The 16,935-nt window shown below is 39.4% G+C and overlaps 1 protein-coding gene across 1 annotated transcript; it reads right to left on the reverse strand.

Moving 5' to 3' along the window:
• Window positions 1-1,377: 1,377 nt before the first annotated feature.
• LOC308109797 (uncharacterized protein) lies at window positions 1,378-15,923 on the reverse strand (the record flags this gene model as incomplete). The annotated part of the gene is made up of 5 exons (XM_080463602.1): window positions 1,378-6,781; window positions 7,038-7,207; window positions 7,532-7,649; window positions 14,258-14,420; window positions 15,883-15,923. 5 exons carry the CDS (start codon window positions 15,921-15,923, stop codon window positions 1,877-1,879), a joined length of 5,397 nt encoding a protein of 1,798 aa, XP_080319728.1. The 3' UTR covers window positions 1,378-1,876.
• Between the last annotated feature and the right edge of the window lie 1,012 nt (window positions 15,924-16,935).

Below are 16,935 nucleotides of genomic sequence, written 5' to 3' on the forward strand. Positions count from 1 at the left end.
ACAAGTTCTTTTGCCCTTTGTCCCACTTTTAGAGTAGTAAAAAAATAAGCTTGTTTTCCTGTTATTTTTGTTGTGTATTTAGTATTTTCAGCATTCTACTTGTTTCTCCCACATATCAAACCTGCAAGTTGTCAGTTAAAGTAAATGAGTGTGTTCATGTTGATTGAACTCTCTATTTTCCTCGGAGACTTTTCTTTGGGAACACTCCATTATCTTCCATTGATGTGCAGATGATACACAAATCTATTGATTTATGAAACCAGATGATACTGATCAACTTCTAAGACTAGAAGTTTGTCTTAAAGACATAAAAGCCTGAATGAGCTGTGATTGTTTCTTTCTGAACTTATATAAAACAGAAGTTATATTTGGCACAACACATCTGAGAGAGAAATTATCTAAAGATTTTGTAACACCGGATGACATTACTTTGACCTCCAGTAGCACTGTGTGGAACCTGGGAGTTACAGTATTTTTGACAAGGATTTTATCCTTCAACTCCCACATTAAACAAATCTGCAGGACTTCCTTTTTTCACCTACGTAATATTTCTAAAACCCTGAACATGTTGACTCAGAGTGATGCTGAACACTAATCCATGCATTTGTTACTTCCAGAGTAGACTATTGTGTCCCAATAACTGCTCAAGAAGCCTTCAATTGATTGAAAATGCTGCTGCGAGAGTCCTGACAAGAACCAGCAGGAGGGATCACATCACTCCAATATGAGTTTCCATTCATTAGCTTCCTGTTAAATATAGAATAGAATTTAAAAACATTATTTTAACCTATAAAGCTCTTAACAACCAGACTCCATCGTATCTTAAAGAGCTGTTAGTCCCATATGACCCAGCAGAACACTTGGTTCTAAGAGTGCTGCCCCCTGGAAGTTCTTGGGTTTTCTACAGGACACCTTGTTCTAAGAGTGCTGCCCCCTAGAGGTGCCTAGGTTTTCTACAAGTAGAATCATCTCCTCTGCTTGCTCATGTGGATTTGTTTGGTTTTCTGTGCAAACGTGTATTGACGGAAATGACTGTTGTATTTGGCAATATACTGTAGAAAGGAAAGTGAATTGAAATAATCTGGATATAATATCGGTCATTTTACCAAGAGGTGACTTTGGGAACCCAACATTTCTCAGTAAAAGGCTGCATGCTGCTGACACATTTTAACTGAGTAACTATTGAACCATTCTTTATTGTAAATATTACATTCATCACTCTAATGTTTGAGATAAAAGTAATTTTGACAAATGTACATATTGTTCTGTACAAGCCACTACAGATTGGCTGCAGAGCCGGTTTGCAGATCCCTGGTAGGACCACAAATAAGTTATATCAATAAAAACATTCAGAGCAAAAACTCAGTTGAAGCAAAATGGTTGCAACAATTTAATGAACCAAAATATTGAATTACCTTTGATTGTAAAATAGACTTCTTCTGAAAAAAAATAAGTTGTTTTTTAATTCAGTTGATAATGACGGTGCTAATTGTATCCTTTATTTACAGATAAGGAACCCAAAAATATAAAATTTACACATTTCTTTTTTCTCATATGAGGAGTTAATTTGTAACTGTGTTGCTGTCATAGCAAAAAATATATTTGTTTCAAGCAAATATTGTACAATAATTACATTTTGTGGCAAACAATGTACATATCACTATATAAAACAAGTGCAAGAATGCTGCAAAGTAATGCAGGTTTGAATCTTTACAAATCTTCAGAAAGGGGGGCGTATATACAAAAACAACCCCAAATGAAGCAGCAAGTAACAAACACATTTAGTAAAATCCAAAATCCACAATACGGCAATAAACACAATAAATAATCCCAGTATAAAAGGCAGAGTAAGAGGCAGCCATCAGTGCTTTGAAAGCTACACAAGGTTTGCGAAGAAGGACCCTTTATGGTCGCTGTGATTGGGAACTTCAAGATCGAGGTTTCCTGGATTAAAGTCGAGCCCTCCGAGCGTGTTGTATTTACGGTTCACCTGATGTTGCGCTTTATTAAAAGAAGTGACAAGGTATTCTTCTGAGCTGTTCTGCACTCTGATTCTTGGGTCCTGACCTAAATGTGGCTGAAGTTCGGTGGAACCGTCTGGGATCCTTCTGGACATTCTTGGCTCCCTCATGTTGATATCAACTCCAGAAAAAGACATTGGTTCTGCCTGAAGGTCCAGAGTGGACCCCCTGGCTCGAAGAACGTGGTCTTTTCCTGTGAAATCATCAATATTGAGATCTGGGCGATGAAAATCAACGTGTTGACTTAGAGACCCACCGAAAGCAGCGTCCCTGGCTCTCGGCTTTGCTATGGGTATATTTCTATCAGAGGGATAAAGTCTGTAATTCCCATCCACATCGAAATCAGGCGCTCTCATATTTGCACTGAAGTCGCCTGCTCTGAGATCATCATATGAAGATCTGAAATCTAGTGAAGGATCATCAACATTAAGATCTGGGGCTCTTAGATGCATAGCAGGTTGGTGGATGTTGACGTGTGGGGCGCTAAGCTTTGGGCCTCTGACATTCCCGGTCAACTCAACAGGTTTCATGTTCATTCTTGCGTTTGAAGGTGAAACATCAAAGTTTGGTAGATTGGAAAGGTTCAGATCAGGTCGTCCTATGTTGCCATTTATTCCCAGATCAGGACGTTTCGCATTCAGGTCCAGTCTGGGAGCCTTGAGACTGGCATTTGGTAGATCTGGCATACCAGATCCTCTCAGATTAGGTCCAGAAAAATTCATGTCCGGCATCTTTGGGGATTTGAGATCGGGATTCAGTCTCAAATTTGGACCTTTTGGTAATTTGGCATTAAACTTTGGTGTGCCAAAGTCAATGTCTGGACCATCCAACTCCGGCTTCGCAAATCCCACATCGGGCATTTTTAGATGTGGCATTCTAAACTTGCCTGATGGACTGCTCATGTCAACATCTGGCATTTCAAAGCCAGGCTTCGCACCTTTGAGGTTGATATTTGGTGCATTGATGTCAAAATCTGGACCATCGAAGTTGCCATCAATCTCAGGTCCTTTAAGATTTGGTAGCTTAACCTTTGGCATTGTCATTTTAGGCATTTTCATCTTCGCTTTGGGTGAGTCAAAATTTAGATCTGGAGTGTTCATGTCCAACTTTGGTGTTTTCAAGTCCATTTTTGGTAAATTTAGCTTTGGAGCTTTCAAATTGAAATCTGGTGATTTCATGTCTGCATTTAAATCCAGATTAGGTCCTTTTGGTAATGTACCTGAAAGATCAAATTTGGGCATTTTCAGTTTGCCTGAGGGGGCTTTCAGATCCCAATCTGGACTGTTGAGCTCTGGTGTTTTCAGCTTTGGCGCATTTAAGTTCAATTTGGGGGCTTTGAGATTCATTTTGGGCATATTGAAGTCTGGTGTTTTTAAACCACCACTGAGATTGGGTCCAGACAGATCCAGGTTTGGAGATTTCAGATCCAAGTTAGGACCATCAAGTTTTGGGCCTGAAAGCCCCAAACCAGGAAGGTTAATGTTGGGTTTCTTAAACTTACCATCTATATCCAGATCAGGTTTTGGGGTTTTGAGGTTAAGATTAGGCGTATCAATGTCTATGTCAGGTCCATTGAAGTTGCCGTCAATGTCAGGTCCTTGGAGGGTTGGGCGACCGAATTTGGGCATTTTTATTTTGGGAAATTTGAGCTTTGCTTTGGGTGAGCCGATGTTGACATTGGGAGCGTTCACATCTAACTTTGGAGTTTTGAGATTCATATTTGGTAAGTCTATGTCTGGGCCATCAATCCCCCCATTGAGCTTTGGTGCTTTCAGACTAAAATCTGGTGACTTTAAGTCCATCTTTGGTGCTTTTGGCAAAGTGCCTGAAAGGTTAAATTTCGGCATTTTTAATTTGCCAGAAGGAGCCTTAACATCCCAGTCTGGAGAGGGAAGCTCTGGGGTTTCTAGTTTCCCTGATGGCATGTTCAGGTTTGGCCCATTGAGATCCAGTTTGGGGGTTTTGAGATTAAGTTTTGGCATTTTAAGGTCTGGTGTTTTCAAGCCACCACTTAGATTGGGACCTGAAACATTTAGATCTGGTGAGTTGATGTCCAGGTTAGGGCCGTCAAGCTTTGGACCTGAGAGCCCAAAATCAGGAAGGTTGAAGTTTGGCTTTTTAAATTTTCCATCCAAGTCTAGATCAAGGTCAGCTTTAGGAGCTTTGAGGTTAAGATTGGGCTTATCAATGTCTATGTCAGGGCCATTTAAGCTGCCATCAATGTCAGGTCCTTGGAGGGTTGGGCGACCGAATTTGGGCATTTTCAATTTGGGAAATTTCAGCCTTGATTTGGGTGAGCCGATGTTGACATCTGGAGCATTCACATCGAACTTTGGAGCTTTGAGATTCATATCTGGTAAGTCTATGTCTGGGCCATCAATCCCTCCATTGAGCTTTGGTGCTTTCAGACTAAAATCTGGTGACTTTAAGTCCATCTTTGGTCCTTTTGGCAAAGTGCCTGAAAGGTTAAATTTTGGCATTTTTAATTTGCCAGAAGGGGCCTTAACATCCCAATCTGGAGAGGGAAGCTCTGGGGTTTGAAGTTTCCCTGATGGCATGTCCAAGTTCATGTTTGGTGTGTTGAGATCCAGTTTGGGGGGTTTGAGATTAAGTTTTGGCATTTTAAGGTCTGGTGTTTTCAAGCCACCACTTAGATTGGGACCTGAAACATCTAGATCTGGTGATTTGATGTCCAGGTTAGGGCCGTCGAGCTTTGGACCTGAGAGCCCAAAATCAGGAAGGTTGAAGTTTGGCTTTTTGAATTTTCCATCAAAGTCTACATCAAGGTCAGCTTTAGGAGCTTTGAGGTTAAGATTGGGTGTATTGATATCTATATCCGGCCCATTTAAGTTACCACCAATGTCAGGTCCTTGGAGGTTTGGGCGACCGAATTTGGGCATTTTTAATTTGGGAAATTTCAGCCTTGATTTGGGTGAGCCGATGTTGACATCTGGAGCATTCACATCGAACTTTGGAGCTTTGAGATTCATATCTGGTAAGTCTATGTCTGGGCCATCAATCCCTCCCTTGAGCTTTGGTGTTTTCACATCAAAATCTGGTGACTTTAAGTCCATCTTTGGTCCTCTTGGCAAAGTACCAGAAAAATTAAATTTAGGCTTTTTTATTTTGCCAGAAGGGGCCTTAACATCCCAGTCTGGTGAAGGAAGTTCAGGCATTTTCAGCTTTCCTGATGGCATGTTGAGCTGTGGTGTATTGAGGTCTAATTTAGGCATTTTTAGGTCTGGTGCATTTATTCCACCACTGACATTTGGACCAGAAAAGTCTAGATCTGGAGACTTGATGTCCACGTCAGGACCATCGAACCTTGGACCAGAAAGTCCCAGACTGGGCAAGTTCAAGTTTGGCTTTTTGAAATTTCCCGCAATGTCAAAATCGGGCATGTTTAGATCAGTTTTAGGACCTTTGAGATTGAGGTTTGGTCCTTCTAACTTCGGAGCTTTAATGTTCATATTGGGTAAATCCACATCTGGAGTGTCAAACCCACCCTGTAACTTTGGGGTTTTAAGATTTAAGTGTGGTGATTTTAGATTTGTGTTTACGTCCAAATTGGGTCCTTTTGGTAATGTGCCAGAAAGATTCATCTTGGGCATTTTCATTTTGCCAGAGGGAGCATCAATATCCCAGTTGGGAGCATTTAGGTTTGGCTCACGAAGTTTCATGTCTGGTAAATCCAGATCTGGGGAACTGAATTTGGGGGCTGACAGATCAAAATCTGGAGTCTTTAGTTCACCATCAAGTTTTGGACCTGATAAGCCTGGCATCTTAATCTTTCCAGATAGTTTTCCCAGGTTTGACTTTGGGCCTTTCAGATTGAGAGAAGGTGTATCAATGTCAAAGTCTGGTTTGGGCAAATTTACATCAAGACCACCAGATGGCATCTCTGGAACTTCAATGTCTGGTATATCAAACTTGGGCATTGCAAACTTTGGAGCCTTGTATTTGGCAGATGGTCCTTTCAGATCAGCTTTGGGTAGATTTATATTCGGTGCAGAAATGCCACCATTAATCTTTGGCATTTGCGAATCCAAGTCAGGCGATTTTCCAGACAACCTGAGCTTAGGTGAATCTACATAACCAGAGAGGTTGTCCACATCCAGATCTGGGCTTTTCAGTCCCTTGAAACTGAATTTACCTGAGGGAACATCTGGTGTGTTGACCTCAAATTCTGGTCCACTGAGAGAAGGTCCAGAGAGGTCCAGGTCTGGGGTTTTAAATTTTGGCATTTTGAAATCTTGACTTGATTCTTCAAAGCTCACTCTGGGAACACTGGCATTTAGAGATGGTCCAGAGAATTTTCCTCCTGGAACGTTTGCACTTATTTCAGGAGCAGTAAATTCTGGACCTTTCAAGTTCACACCCATTTCTGGAGCTTCATAAGTCCGGCTGCCCTCTGGCAAAGTTCCAGATAGACGAAGGTCTGGAGCGTTTAGGTTCTGACTTTGAGCATCGACTCTAACTCCTGGCATGGTGGTGCCGACACCCAGAGGGGGAAGGTTCATGTTGCTGCCATATGTTAATCCTCCTAAATCAGATTGTAAATCAGCGTCTGAGCTCAGTGTCTTAGATTTCAGAAGTCCAAAGTCAACTCCGAGGCGAGGCAACTTTTTGTTGGCCTTGATTGTGCCTGACCCGAGGGAACCGTCTCCGTTCAGATTGCCCCCACCGGCTTCAGGCGAGTCGCCCCTCATGTACTTCTTGATTTTGGCATTGAAAAGTTTGTTGTATGAATCCTGCAGCATCTAGAAACACAAACCACAACCTGGTGTTCATAAAGTTAGCACAGTGCAACGTCAGAGATTGTGATTCCAAATGACTAAAAGTATTTAGCTTAACATTAACATGGTGATGTTATTTTAACATTTTAAAAAACACACGTTTTCTGCTTTTTGTAATTGTAATATTCAAAAATGTTAGATGTGGTGGTCTAGTACAGGGTAAATGTATGACAAATGATTAATTGGTCAATCTGATTGGTAGTATTTGTATTTTGCATACCGTCTCGGGGGTCTTGGCTGCCACGTCCAAGTCTTGAAGGCTCTTGCTTCGGTTGTTGCGAGTGAGGACTTGGACCTTGTCATCAAAAGGCTCCATTGCTTTCAGCAGGTTCATCACTTGCTCTTTTGATAGATGGTCAAAGTTGATTGTTGCCCCCAAAATACGATCTCCTGCAAAAACATTTCAATAAAAGAATATCTTATTTCAGAGCATTTGCACATTCAAAACCCTTAAATTGACACGAACAATGTCAAGGAACACAGGCCACAAAAGTTAGAACAGGAAATAGCAAAGCAAACCACCAAAACAAGTGTTTAACTCTCAAGAGTCTATGTTTCAGTCACAGGAAGGAAAATCAACCACAGCTCTTAGTCAGTGTACAATGATGTCCTTGAATCGGAGGTGTGTTCTTGTGGTAAACGATTATTTAAATTACTAAAGCTTGAAAGCTCAGAACAGTCAGCAGAAATACAAAAGGAAAGTTCAGCCCGTACCTTCCTTCAGTGTCTGGTTTGTCATAGCGTTCTCGATACTGGAGATGACCACACCTCCCTCGCTGCTTTGCTCCAGGGTCAGGGCCTCAGAGAGGCTCCGCCCCCTGCGGTGCTTCACCTGCAAAAGAAGAAATCTTCTGGTTCATATCAGATATATTCAACAACAATATTGAAAAAACTAACCAATTGAGGCTTTATTGTCGTCTGATCGTTCACAAAAATGCCACAAAATTTCCCTGATTGGACTGTAGCTGGCAGGCAGGCACAACTCCAGACATTCACTTTGTGGTTGTGTCTCTGTTTACATGTTGACCCTGTGATGAACTGCTGACGTGATCATGATGTCCCACCATTTCAACCAATGTGAGCTGAAATAACCAAAACCCCACAGCCCAACAAGTGTGAGGTGTGAGACAGTAAAACTGCTGAAACATCCCTTACCTTACCTTACCTTCACTTGATAATCTGAATATTGTAAATCACTACAGACTCAGCCAGAAGGAAAGGATGTATGGTGAACAATAATATCATTTGAACACATGCTGTCGGAAACACGTGTCACAGTTTAAGGAATCATACAATGGGCAAATCACTGGTTTGTGAAACTCACAACACAATATTGGAAATACCAACGTGCAGAAAGACATGCAAGATGATCAAAACTGCCAAAAATCACACAGATTATTGTTGTTACAGTCTTTCATGATGCTGTCAGTAGTGAGTTCAGGATTAATGATGCGTTGCCCCTGTAAAAACGAGTTTAGTGTACCGGTAATCCTAGAAACAAAAGTTTTGGCTAATGCTAAGCTAGGAGCCATTAGGAAAAAAAATATCAAACTCATTAAAAAAACAAAAAAACTTGAGCAACTGTAACTGTGTGAGTAATTTCGTGATTCAGTTACTTCTGTGTTACTGATAGAAGCAGTCACTTTGAAAACGGTTTTTAACCATAACTGGATAAACACACACATCAGGTTTGTGAAACTTTTTTATTGTAGTTTCATATCATTGGTATTGACATATTTCTAGAAAGATTACCCCAATACAGAAGAAAAAGAGCAAGTCATCTCCCACACCAAGTAGTAATACTTAGTCAAATGCTGGAAGATACCAAGACAAGAAAGAAGAGGAAGTTGTAAATATCCTGACAGAACAAGCTGTAAATTGTAGCTGGAACTGAGATTTGTTTCTATAACATGAAGCAAAGAAGAAACAACACAGATATTAAGCAGAAACATGTTGCATTTAAGTACCGTATTTCCCAGACTATAAGTCACATGATTTTTAGTTGTTTGGATTTACTGACAAGTTTATTGTAACAAAGGTCAATTATTTCACTGAGCTGCTTTTAGTGGTAAACTTCAGTCAGAAAGAAACACCATCAGCGATTCCAGTGTTGACAACTTTTCTACAGGTGTCAAGACGATTCACATGACAATGTTTCAAGTGAAAAAGCATAATTTTTACAATTTTATTTCAGAAAACGTTCATGTTTACATGGCAACGTTTTATAAATAATGCCTGTTTCCATTGAAATGGCCGAAACACTGAAAACAATGTAGTTTTCATGTAGGGCCACTAGCTGGTGCTGTTTGCTTTGGTAATGAAACTACACACATGCAGCAGAGAACAATCCGCTTTCAACATTAACAATGGGACACGGACTTTCAAATGGACAGACGACCAAGTTGGATTGTCATTACGGCATGGTTTTAGGCAGCAATCGGTAAACAGAGCCTTTAAACAGTACCAACTGTTCTGGACTATAAGTGGCACTTTTTCTGAGCACTTCGGCTCGTCGTACGGCTTATATTAGAGTATGTCAAAATTAACCAACAAATGCCACCATTAGATGTCACCGTATGTCAACAAAATGCTGTTGACAGAAAACAGTAGACCAGAAAAGCCTCCATTAACACTGACCAAGCAGGAAAAATGTATCCAAGACAGAAAAAAAATCTGGAGTACAGAAATTTGTGAAAAAGGTAAAAATAACTATAAAGGTTGTGAGACACCTATTTGTTTTTGTTTTTTACTCTTAATGAGCCTTTTTTTTTTATGGATGGGAGTAATAATCTGGAAAATACACTCAGATTACAGACAGTAATTTTTTCTCAAATTCAGCAGTATACCTTTAGAGGACAACAAGTCAAACTAGTGTTGAATTCACAATAGTAATTTTTACTGATGTTTGGACTGTTTAATGCCATATGGTCGTAGTTTTCAGAAAGCAAGCCGTGTGTGGATGAAAAAGAAAGACTCTCCATCAGAGGTTAACTATGAGACTGTCACTGCAGTACCTTCATGAACATCCCTGTAATGACATATAAACTCACTTTGTCGTAAACAGCAACACATCTGAGTGATAAACAACATGTTCCAACAAAAGTTCACCTGTGAGAAACCGCACCTCGGAGATGTATGTACCCAAGCACAAGGAAACCCTTCTGGGTGGGGCAAACCTGTTTAATAACTCGTCAATTAAACTCAGCATTTGTGGTGCACTCACCACATGTCTTTGTTTCATCTGAGAACTAAATGCAAAATATCCAAACACGCCCCGAGGCGTCAACATTTTTACCACAGAAATATAAAAGAGGATTAAAGGCTGTGAGTCAGAGCTGTTATTTAAATTAGTGTGTGCTTTTAAGGTGCAGTTTGTGGAATTTCAGGACTTTATTTAACCAGCAGAGTGTGAAGAAATAGCAGTATTATAATAGAGAGCTGTGCATTGGTGTGATGTGGTGAATCACTTTAGTATCTAACAGCTGGTTGATGATTTATCAAGCAACAAATCACATTCCCGCCCAAATACAAGGAGGAAAGTTCAGAGTTCACGCACAAACGGGATGTTGAAGCAAAATACTGAGAGGAGGACTTTTTTTTTTTTTTTTTTATCATATTCTGTTTCACAACCAGACTTCAGTTGTGCATTCTTAGATTAAATTACCGTACAGGTGTCTATTTGGAACAGCCCGAGTTTTAGGCAGCCGTCATTTCGACGGGCAATTTTCGAAAAAGGCGGCTTGCTGGTTTGCTCAAAGCCGTCTAAAATATGTGTATAGTAGAACCTCGGACGAGGGAACGCGATAGGAGCGAACACCCTGTACTGAGCGGACAAAGCATCGTTCACGGAGAACTTTTAACTGTTAACACTCCTTAATGAGCGGACAGCAGACGGCCTCTCCCACAGCAAGGTGCTGTGCTTGGACTCCTCTTAAGTTTCACCTTGACTTTACATCAGGGGGTCAAACATAAGGCCCGTGGGCCAAAACCAGCTCGCAAAATGCTGCAATCCAGCTCCAACAAACCACCAACCAAGGTGGTTATTGGGATTTAGAAAAGTTTTTTTTGACATTTCACTTATTTGGCATCAGAATATTTCATTAGAATTGACTTTATATTGAGATTGTAGTCATTTTCAGAGGTAAACAGCACACTCTAGTAGTTCTTCACCGAGAGCAGGCTTTGAAAAAGTGCACATGGGCAGTTTGCAGAAATACGTCAATGTCACACAAAATTACCATATTTTACAAAATGTTCTAACTTGCACTCACATTATATATATATATATATATATATATATATATATATATATATATATATGACATGGACGTATTTCTGCAAACTGCGCATGTGCACTTTTTCAAAGCCTGCTCTTGGTGAAGAACTGCTAGAGTGTGCTGTTGAAGAACACAACGAGGAGGACACACTGCAAAATAGAATACTTTATCAACTCAAACCAGAAGTGCGATCTATTCGATGAGCACTAGCACACATGATCATCTTACCACATTAGGATAGTTTTACTTTTTAAGTGACAAATGAGTGAGGAAAGATGGTTTTTACTTTGTTGACATGTTTGGACTGTGTCTGCAGTCGTCCTCAGAATGTCATCTGATGTGTGATGTTGTGTCAGTTTTTCATATCACTCATTTGTCACATAAAAAGCAACACTACCCTAAAGTAAGAATTGACTGGATGAACATAATTCATCTGTAAGCAGATCAGGCCTTTAGTTGTTCTATATGGCGCCTTTAAAAGGCTGGATGTGTTATTTCATTACAGTTGGTCCAGACTGAAGAATTTAGTTTAGAGTCACTGAAGGTGCAAATACATGAAGTCTACATGGAGATGATTAAAAGTCGCTAACCTGATGATCACGCATGATTTAAGCTTGTGTGCTAAAACACATTTGCAATAATCACTGTAGTTTGGTGGCAGAATAAATGATAGAAAACAGTTTTGGTTGTTGATGAGCTGCATTAGCTGTGTATGTCAGCAGTGTCTCTGGAGGTTGTGTAGTTGTTCTGAACAGCAGCTCAGCAGTGAAACGTGGCAGATTATCACAGCCACACTTCCTTCTGTGTGCACCAAAAGTATTTTCTGAACAATTTCCCTTTCATCTCAATAAGCTGGTCGCAGGGTTTCTATTTAAAAACAAAACACTCGGCTCAGACAGATCAGCTGTGTGTGTGTGTGGTTTCATGAAAACAAAGAGACGCCCAGCTGTTGAAGCTCTGAGGTATTCCAGCTATGACCCCCGATCATCACACAGAAACCTGGAACAGGTTTATCCAAAACTCTTCACTGGAGGTGACCACACCTACTGACAGGTGGACTGATCCTCACTGATTTCAATCAAGTCCTCACAGGAACATCCAGCCTGCTGCGTCGCTCGTGTGTGTGTGCGTGTGCGTGTGTGCGTGTGCGTGTGTGCGTGTGTGCGTGTGTGCGTGTGTGCGTGTGTGCGTGTGTGCGTGTGTGTGTGTGTGTGTGTGTGGGTGTTACTTATACAGGAAATACAGATCAAAGCTAAAAGTCATGTGAAAAAAATGTGATCAAAGTTTTAGAAGTAGACTTCTGTTTTTAATGTATCCTCACTCAGGTTGACTTTATTGTAGATTTTACTTAATTCTATTTGTCCTCTGAGTGTAAAAACAAAAACAATAACTCAGAAGAAGCTTGTTCTGTGTGAAGTGAAGAATCATAAATATTAAAGAAGTCAGACCAAAAACAGAAGAAGTCTTTTGCACGGCCTGGAAAGAAAATCGATTTTTTTGAATTTGGAATTGTCCACTTTTCCTCTTAAATAAAAAAAATAAACAACAACAACAACAACCATAAAGTGTAAAACTGGACTTATTGGGTCCTTGATTTCAGTTTTACGCTGTTAGAAACTCTGACAAATGATATATTATGTGCTGACTGCTGATGCTCTAAGAGTGTTTTATCATTTAAAGAAAAAAGTCACATTGTTTACAAAGATAAATAATTAACTTAAACAATAAAGATGAAAAAATACAAACCTAAACTGAAGGATTAAAAAAATTATTTTCACTTCAAAATGTACCATTATTAGCTATTTATTATAATGACTGTAATTATCAGATTATTGAAATAAGAACAATAAGTCAAATGGACGTTAATTGAATAAATATAAACGTATGAGATAAAGCTGTTTTTAAAAGTAACTATTATCAGGGAATATATCCTCGATTGATATTTGAATGTGACGTTCACAACCTGAAATACTCACTTTAAAGAGTACGGAACTTTTACTCAGACTTAAGAACAATTTGCACTATTTCATCTACTTTTGTAAGTTTCTGCTGAGTTTACTGAGCACAGTGGAGATTTTTAGATACTTTATAATCTGTATTATAATGTAGTTTGGATGCAGATATATATTTTTTTTAATGAACCTGCTTATGAATACAATTGAATGCAGATACAAAGTAACTAAAACATGAAGTAGTATTTTAGTGCAGTTACTTCGTTTAAAAGTTCCTTTTCATGTTATGTAAACAAACTACGTAGTTAGTTAAAAACATTTTTAAATTTTTGTAAAAAAAAAGAAGACCAAATTTAATTTTGTATTGTTCATCTGAAAATTACCCTCAAACAGATGATTTATTCAAGTTAATAAACTGAATGTCTGCCATTGATTAGACAGATAAATTAGGTTTTAAAGTCAATAGCATTAAAAATAACAGTACTTAGAAAATTACCAAAGATTCCTACTTGAAAACATTTACTTTATTTTTTCCCCTCTGGAATCCTCCCTGCTTTAAATAAACATTTGTTCACAACATGAATTATTTAGAAACTTTACTGTTTGTCCATGAAAACCAGTTTGAACGCCAATAAAAGTAAAACTTTGAATAGTTTATGAGAAGATTCAGGCAGCTGCAGATTTATATAAAATGTATGAATATATAAAGAAATTTATATGAAATTATTGAAATAATTTATTACACTTTTAATCCCTTTAAAAACCTCCAGTGTTGAAGTCACTTCTCGTCTCTACATGAATCATCCAGTCACTCATGTTTTCAAGAAGTTCTCAAGGAGGTTTCCTCTTGAAAGCTGTACAAGTTGTCAGTATGTTGAGTTTTTCTCCTCTTTTTAGATGGGAAAGTGTGAACGTTGTTGAATTTTTCCTCTTTGCTTTCTGCGCTCAGTGTTATGTAATCCCTCTGAACCGGAGTTACAGATGAAAGTCTCTCCAGGCAGCCAAAGTGCACAGGGTCGTAAAAGAGAGAGAACCTGAGAGAGAAACTGTTCCTGACAAACGGCTGCAGAACAGTGACGTGTGGAACTTACGTGTTTCAAGTGTGAGAGCAGAACCACAAAACAGGAGCATTAAAATGATCGGTCACTTTTCAGATTATTTTGAAGAACAATCTTAAAACACCATCAGCTCCACTCGCACGCCAGACTGACCTTACGCTCCATCAGGCTGCTCCCAGAGGAAACATCCGGCCTCACCGACACCACAGCTTCAGACCCCCGACTCAGCGACTCTGGCTGACAGTGTGGGACAACAGCAGGAGGAGGAGGAGGAGGAGGAAGGAGGAGCAGGGAGGGGTGGACTAACAGGTTCCACCTGAGAACAACTGGCCGTCTCGTAACAGTCAACACACACCCTGAACACACCCTGACTACACACACGCACGTCTGAGGCTCAAACACACATAAACACAGACACACCGGAGGGAATCTGACCGAGTAACTAAACTCTACTCCATCAGTTACAATGTAACTTATTCATGTAACTTTATTTAGCAGGGGTTTCTGTCAACTCGTTGATGTTGTCGTACGACATCATCAGACAACAGTCCAGTGTGGCGTTGTCTGATTTGATCACATTCAGGTTATTGGACAGAGCAAACCTGCAACCATCAAGCTTTCTCCAAACAAGAGCAGTGAGGATTGTTTAGAATGTAGGATTCCATGAACAAACAACCTGTTTATAAAGAAAGTTGCGCTGGAATTACACAACTTGGTAAAATTCAAAAACTGCTCAAATTATGTACAAAGCAAAAAAAAATGTTCTTCCTGGAAACATGCAAAACTTCACTGACAAGGGGGGGGGGGGGGGGGTTATGATGCGAGAGGGGATTCAACGTGAAACAAGAGTTTTCACACTACTTGCAAAAATATGTGTATAACTATTAGTGAGGTGACTTTGTGGAATGCAGTAGGTGAAGAAATCAAACACAACACAAGTATTAGGGGTTTTAAAAGGTTATATAAAAATGAAATTATTACCTAACCCTATGCAAGGAACTATTATTATTATTATTATTATTATTATTATTAGTAGTAGTAGTAGTAGTAGTAGTAGTAGTAGTAGTAGTAGTAGTAATAGTAGTAATATTAATATTAATATTGATTAATTAATTTATTACAGCCTAAACTGCTCCATGCTTGAGGGCCTGAAGTTGTTCAAACCTTCATGAAAATTTACACACATATCAGACGTGATTTACAATTTTAAGTTCTATGGCCATTGTGCATGTGTCTTGCAAAATGGCTCCATAGTGCCCCGACATTGTTTTCACATTTGCAACACCGAAAACATGCAAAATGTTTCACCTCCATCCAAGAAATATGGTAGACGTGCAGCACGTCAGGCTGCATGTAAATGTCATGACATCCATGCTCTAATCCCAACAGGAAGTCCGCCATTTTGGGTTTTGCCTGAAATTTTTGAAGCAAGGGCCAGAAACCTGAAATTTGGCCAGTATATACAACAGGCCTTCCTGATGAAAACAAATCAAAATGTAACTATAATCTCAACCCTTGAGAATATGGGACCAAACGCCATTGATCATCACGTGCCACTCCGAAGAGGGGTCCAAGAGGTTTGTCACACCGGGATGTGAACACTTCCTCTCCGAACCTGAGACCCACTCCAGCCGTTGGTCAAGACCTGGTCGGAATCAGCAGGGGATCTGAAAACCAGACAGCGCTCCGCCCCATTAATCCAGGCAAGGACTCAGTGCCGATTGGAACTCCCGAAGGCCGCTGCGCCACTAGTGGTCGTTACAGGTCATTACACTGACCCTGCGCACTCTGTCTCCCTCTGGTGGATGCTCGGGATCATTACACCCACTCACACTCAGAGGAACACATCCAAATACATTCTCTCTTGCTCTCTCTCTCTCTCTCTCTCTCTCTCTCTCTCTCTCTCTCTCTCTCTCTCACACACACACTTGCTGGCTCATGTACATAGTTTTTTGTTTCGTAGATCAGATCATGTGTTACACATTTGCCACTTTTTAATTGTATTTTTGTTAATAATGGCTAAACTGAACAATTCCTGGTGATTACGGTGTATATTTATTGTTGACATTTGCTGGGATCTCACATCTTCTCTTTTATTTAAATATTGGTATGCTTTGTAAGGAAATATTAACTAACATAAGCAAATTCTTTTCAAAGAGACTGATAGTTTGGTAATTAGTTTATATCTGGATTCTCCAGATGGTGCCCCATGATTATTAATGAATAACAAATGTATTAAAATTAATTATTTTGAATTAATATATTATTTTCTAAAATAATTTAATAACTTTAATTAATTATTTAACAAATTGTTAATGAGTTAATGACAGTTTACTTCAATTAATAATTAAAAAAATGTGGGGAATTGCTTCTATTGATTAATTACTTTCGGTAATCTATTACATACAGTAATTTCATGCTACTGACCAAACGTAAATACCAATAAAATACTCATATAAATGTAAAACGCCAGACCACATGATCTCAATTGTTCTCAGGTCTGAGTGAAAATTACATATTTAAACAATATACTGAGAATAGTATTAGTAGTTGGAAACGTGCTTCAATTAAAGTAAAATGAGTATTTGTTTGTTGCTACTACCTGACAACACAGTGCACTGCCTTCTACACGCACACTCGCAGAAACACCCTGATTAATGTGGTAACATAAGGAAAAATGCCTCGGGAGCGGCAGGCGTTCACCTGAGTGACTCACTCTGTTGGTCACAAAGCGTGTGTGTGTGTGTGTGTGTGTGTGTGTTGCATAATAGTGTAGGAACACTATTCATGCAGGGAAAATACTTTTATTTCTATAATAATGATGAAAACTT

This window comes from Lipophrys pholis (assembly GCF_963383615.2).
Source record: "Lipophrys pholis genome assembly, chromosome: 5".
Lineage (NCBI taxonomy): Eukaryota > Metazoa > Chordata > Actinopteri > Blenniiformes > Blenniidae > Lipophrys > Lipophrys pholis.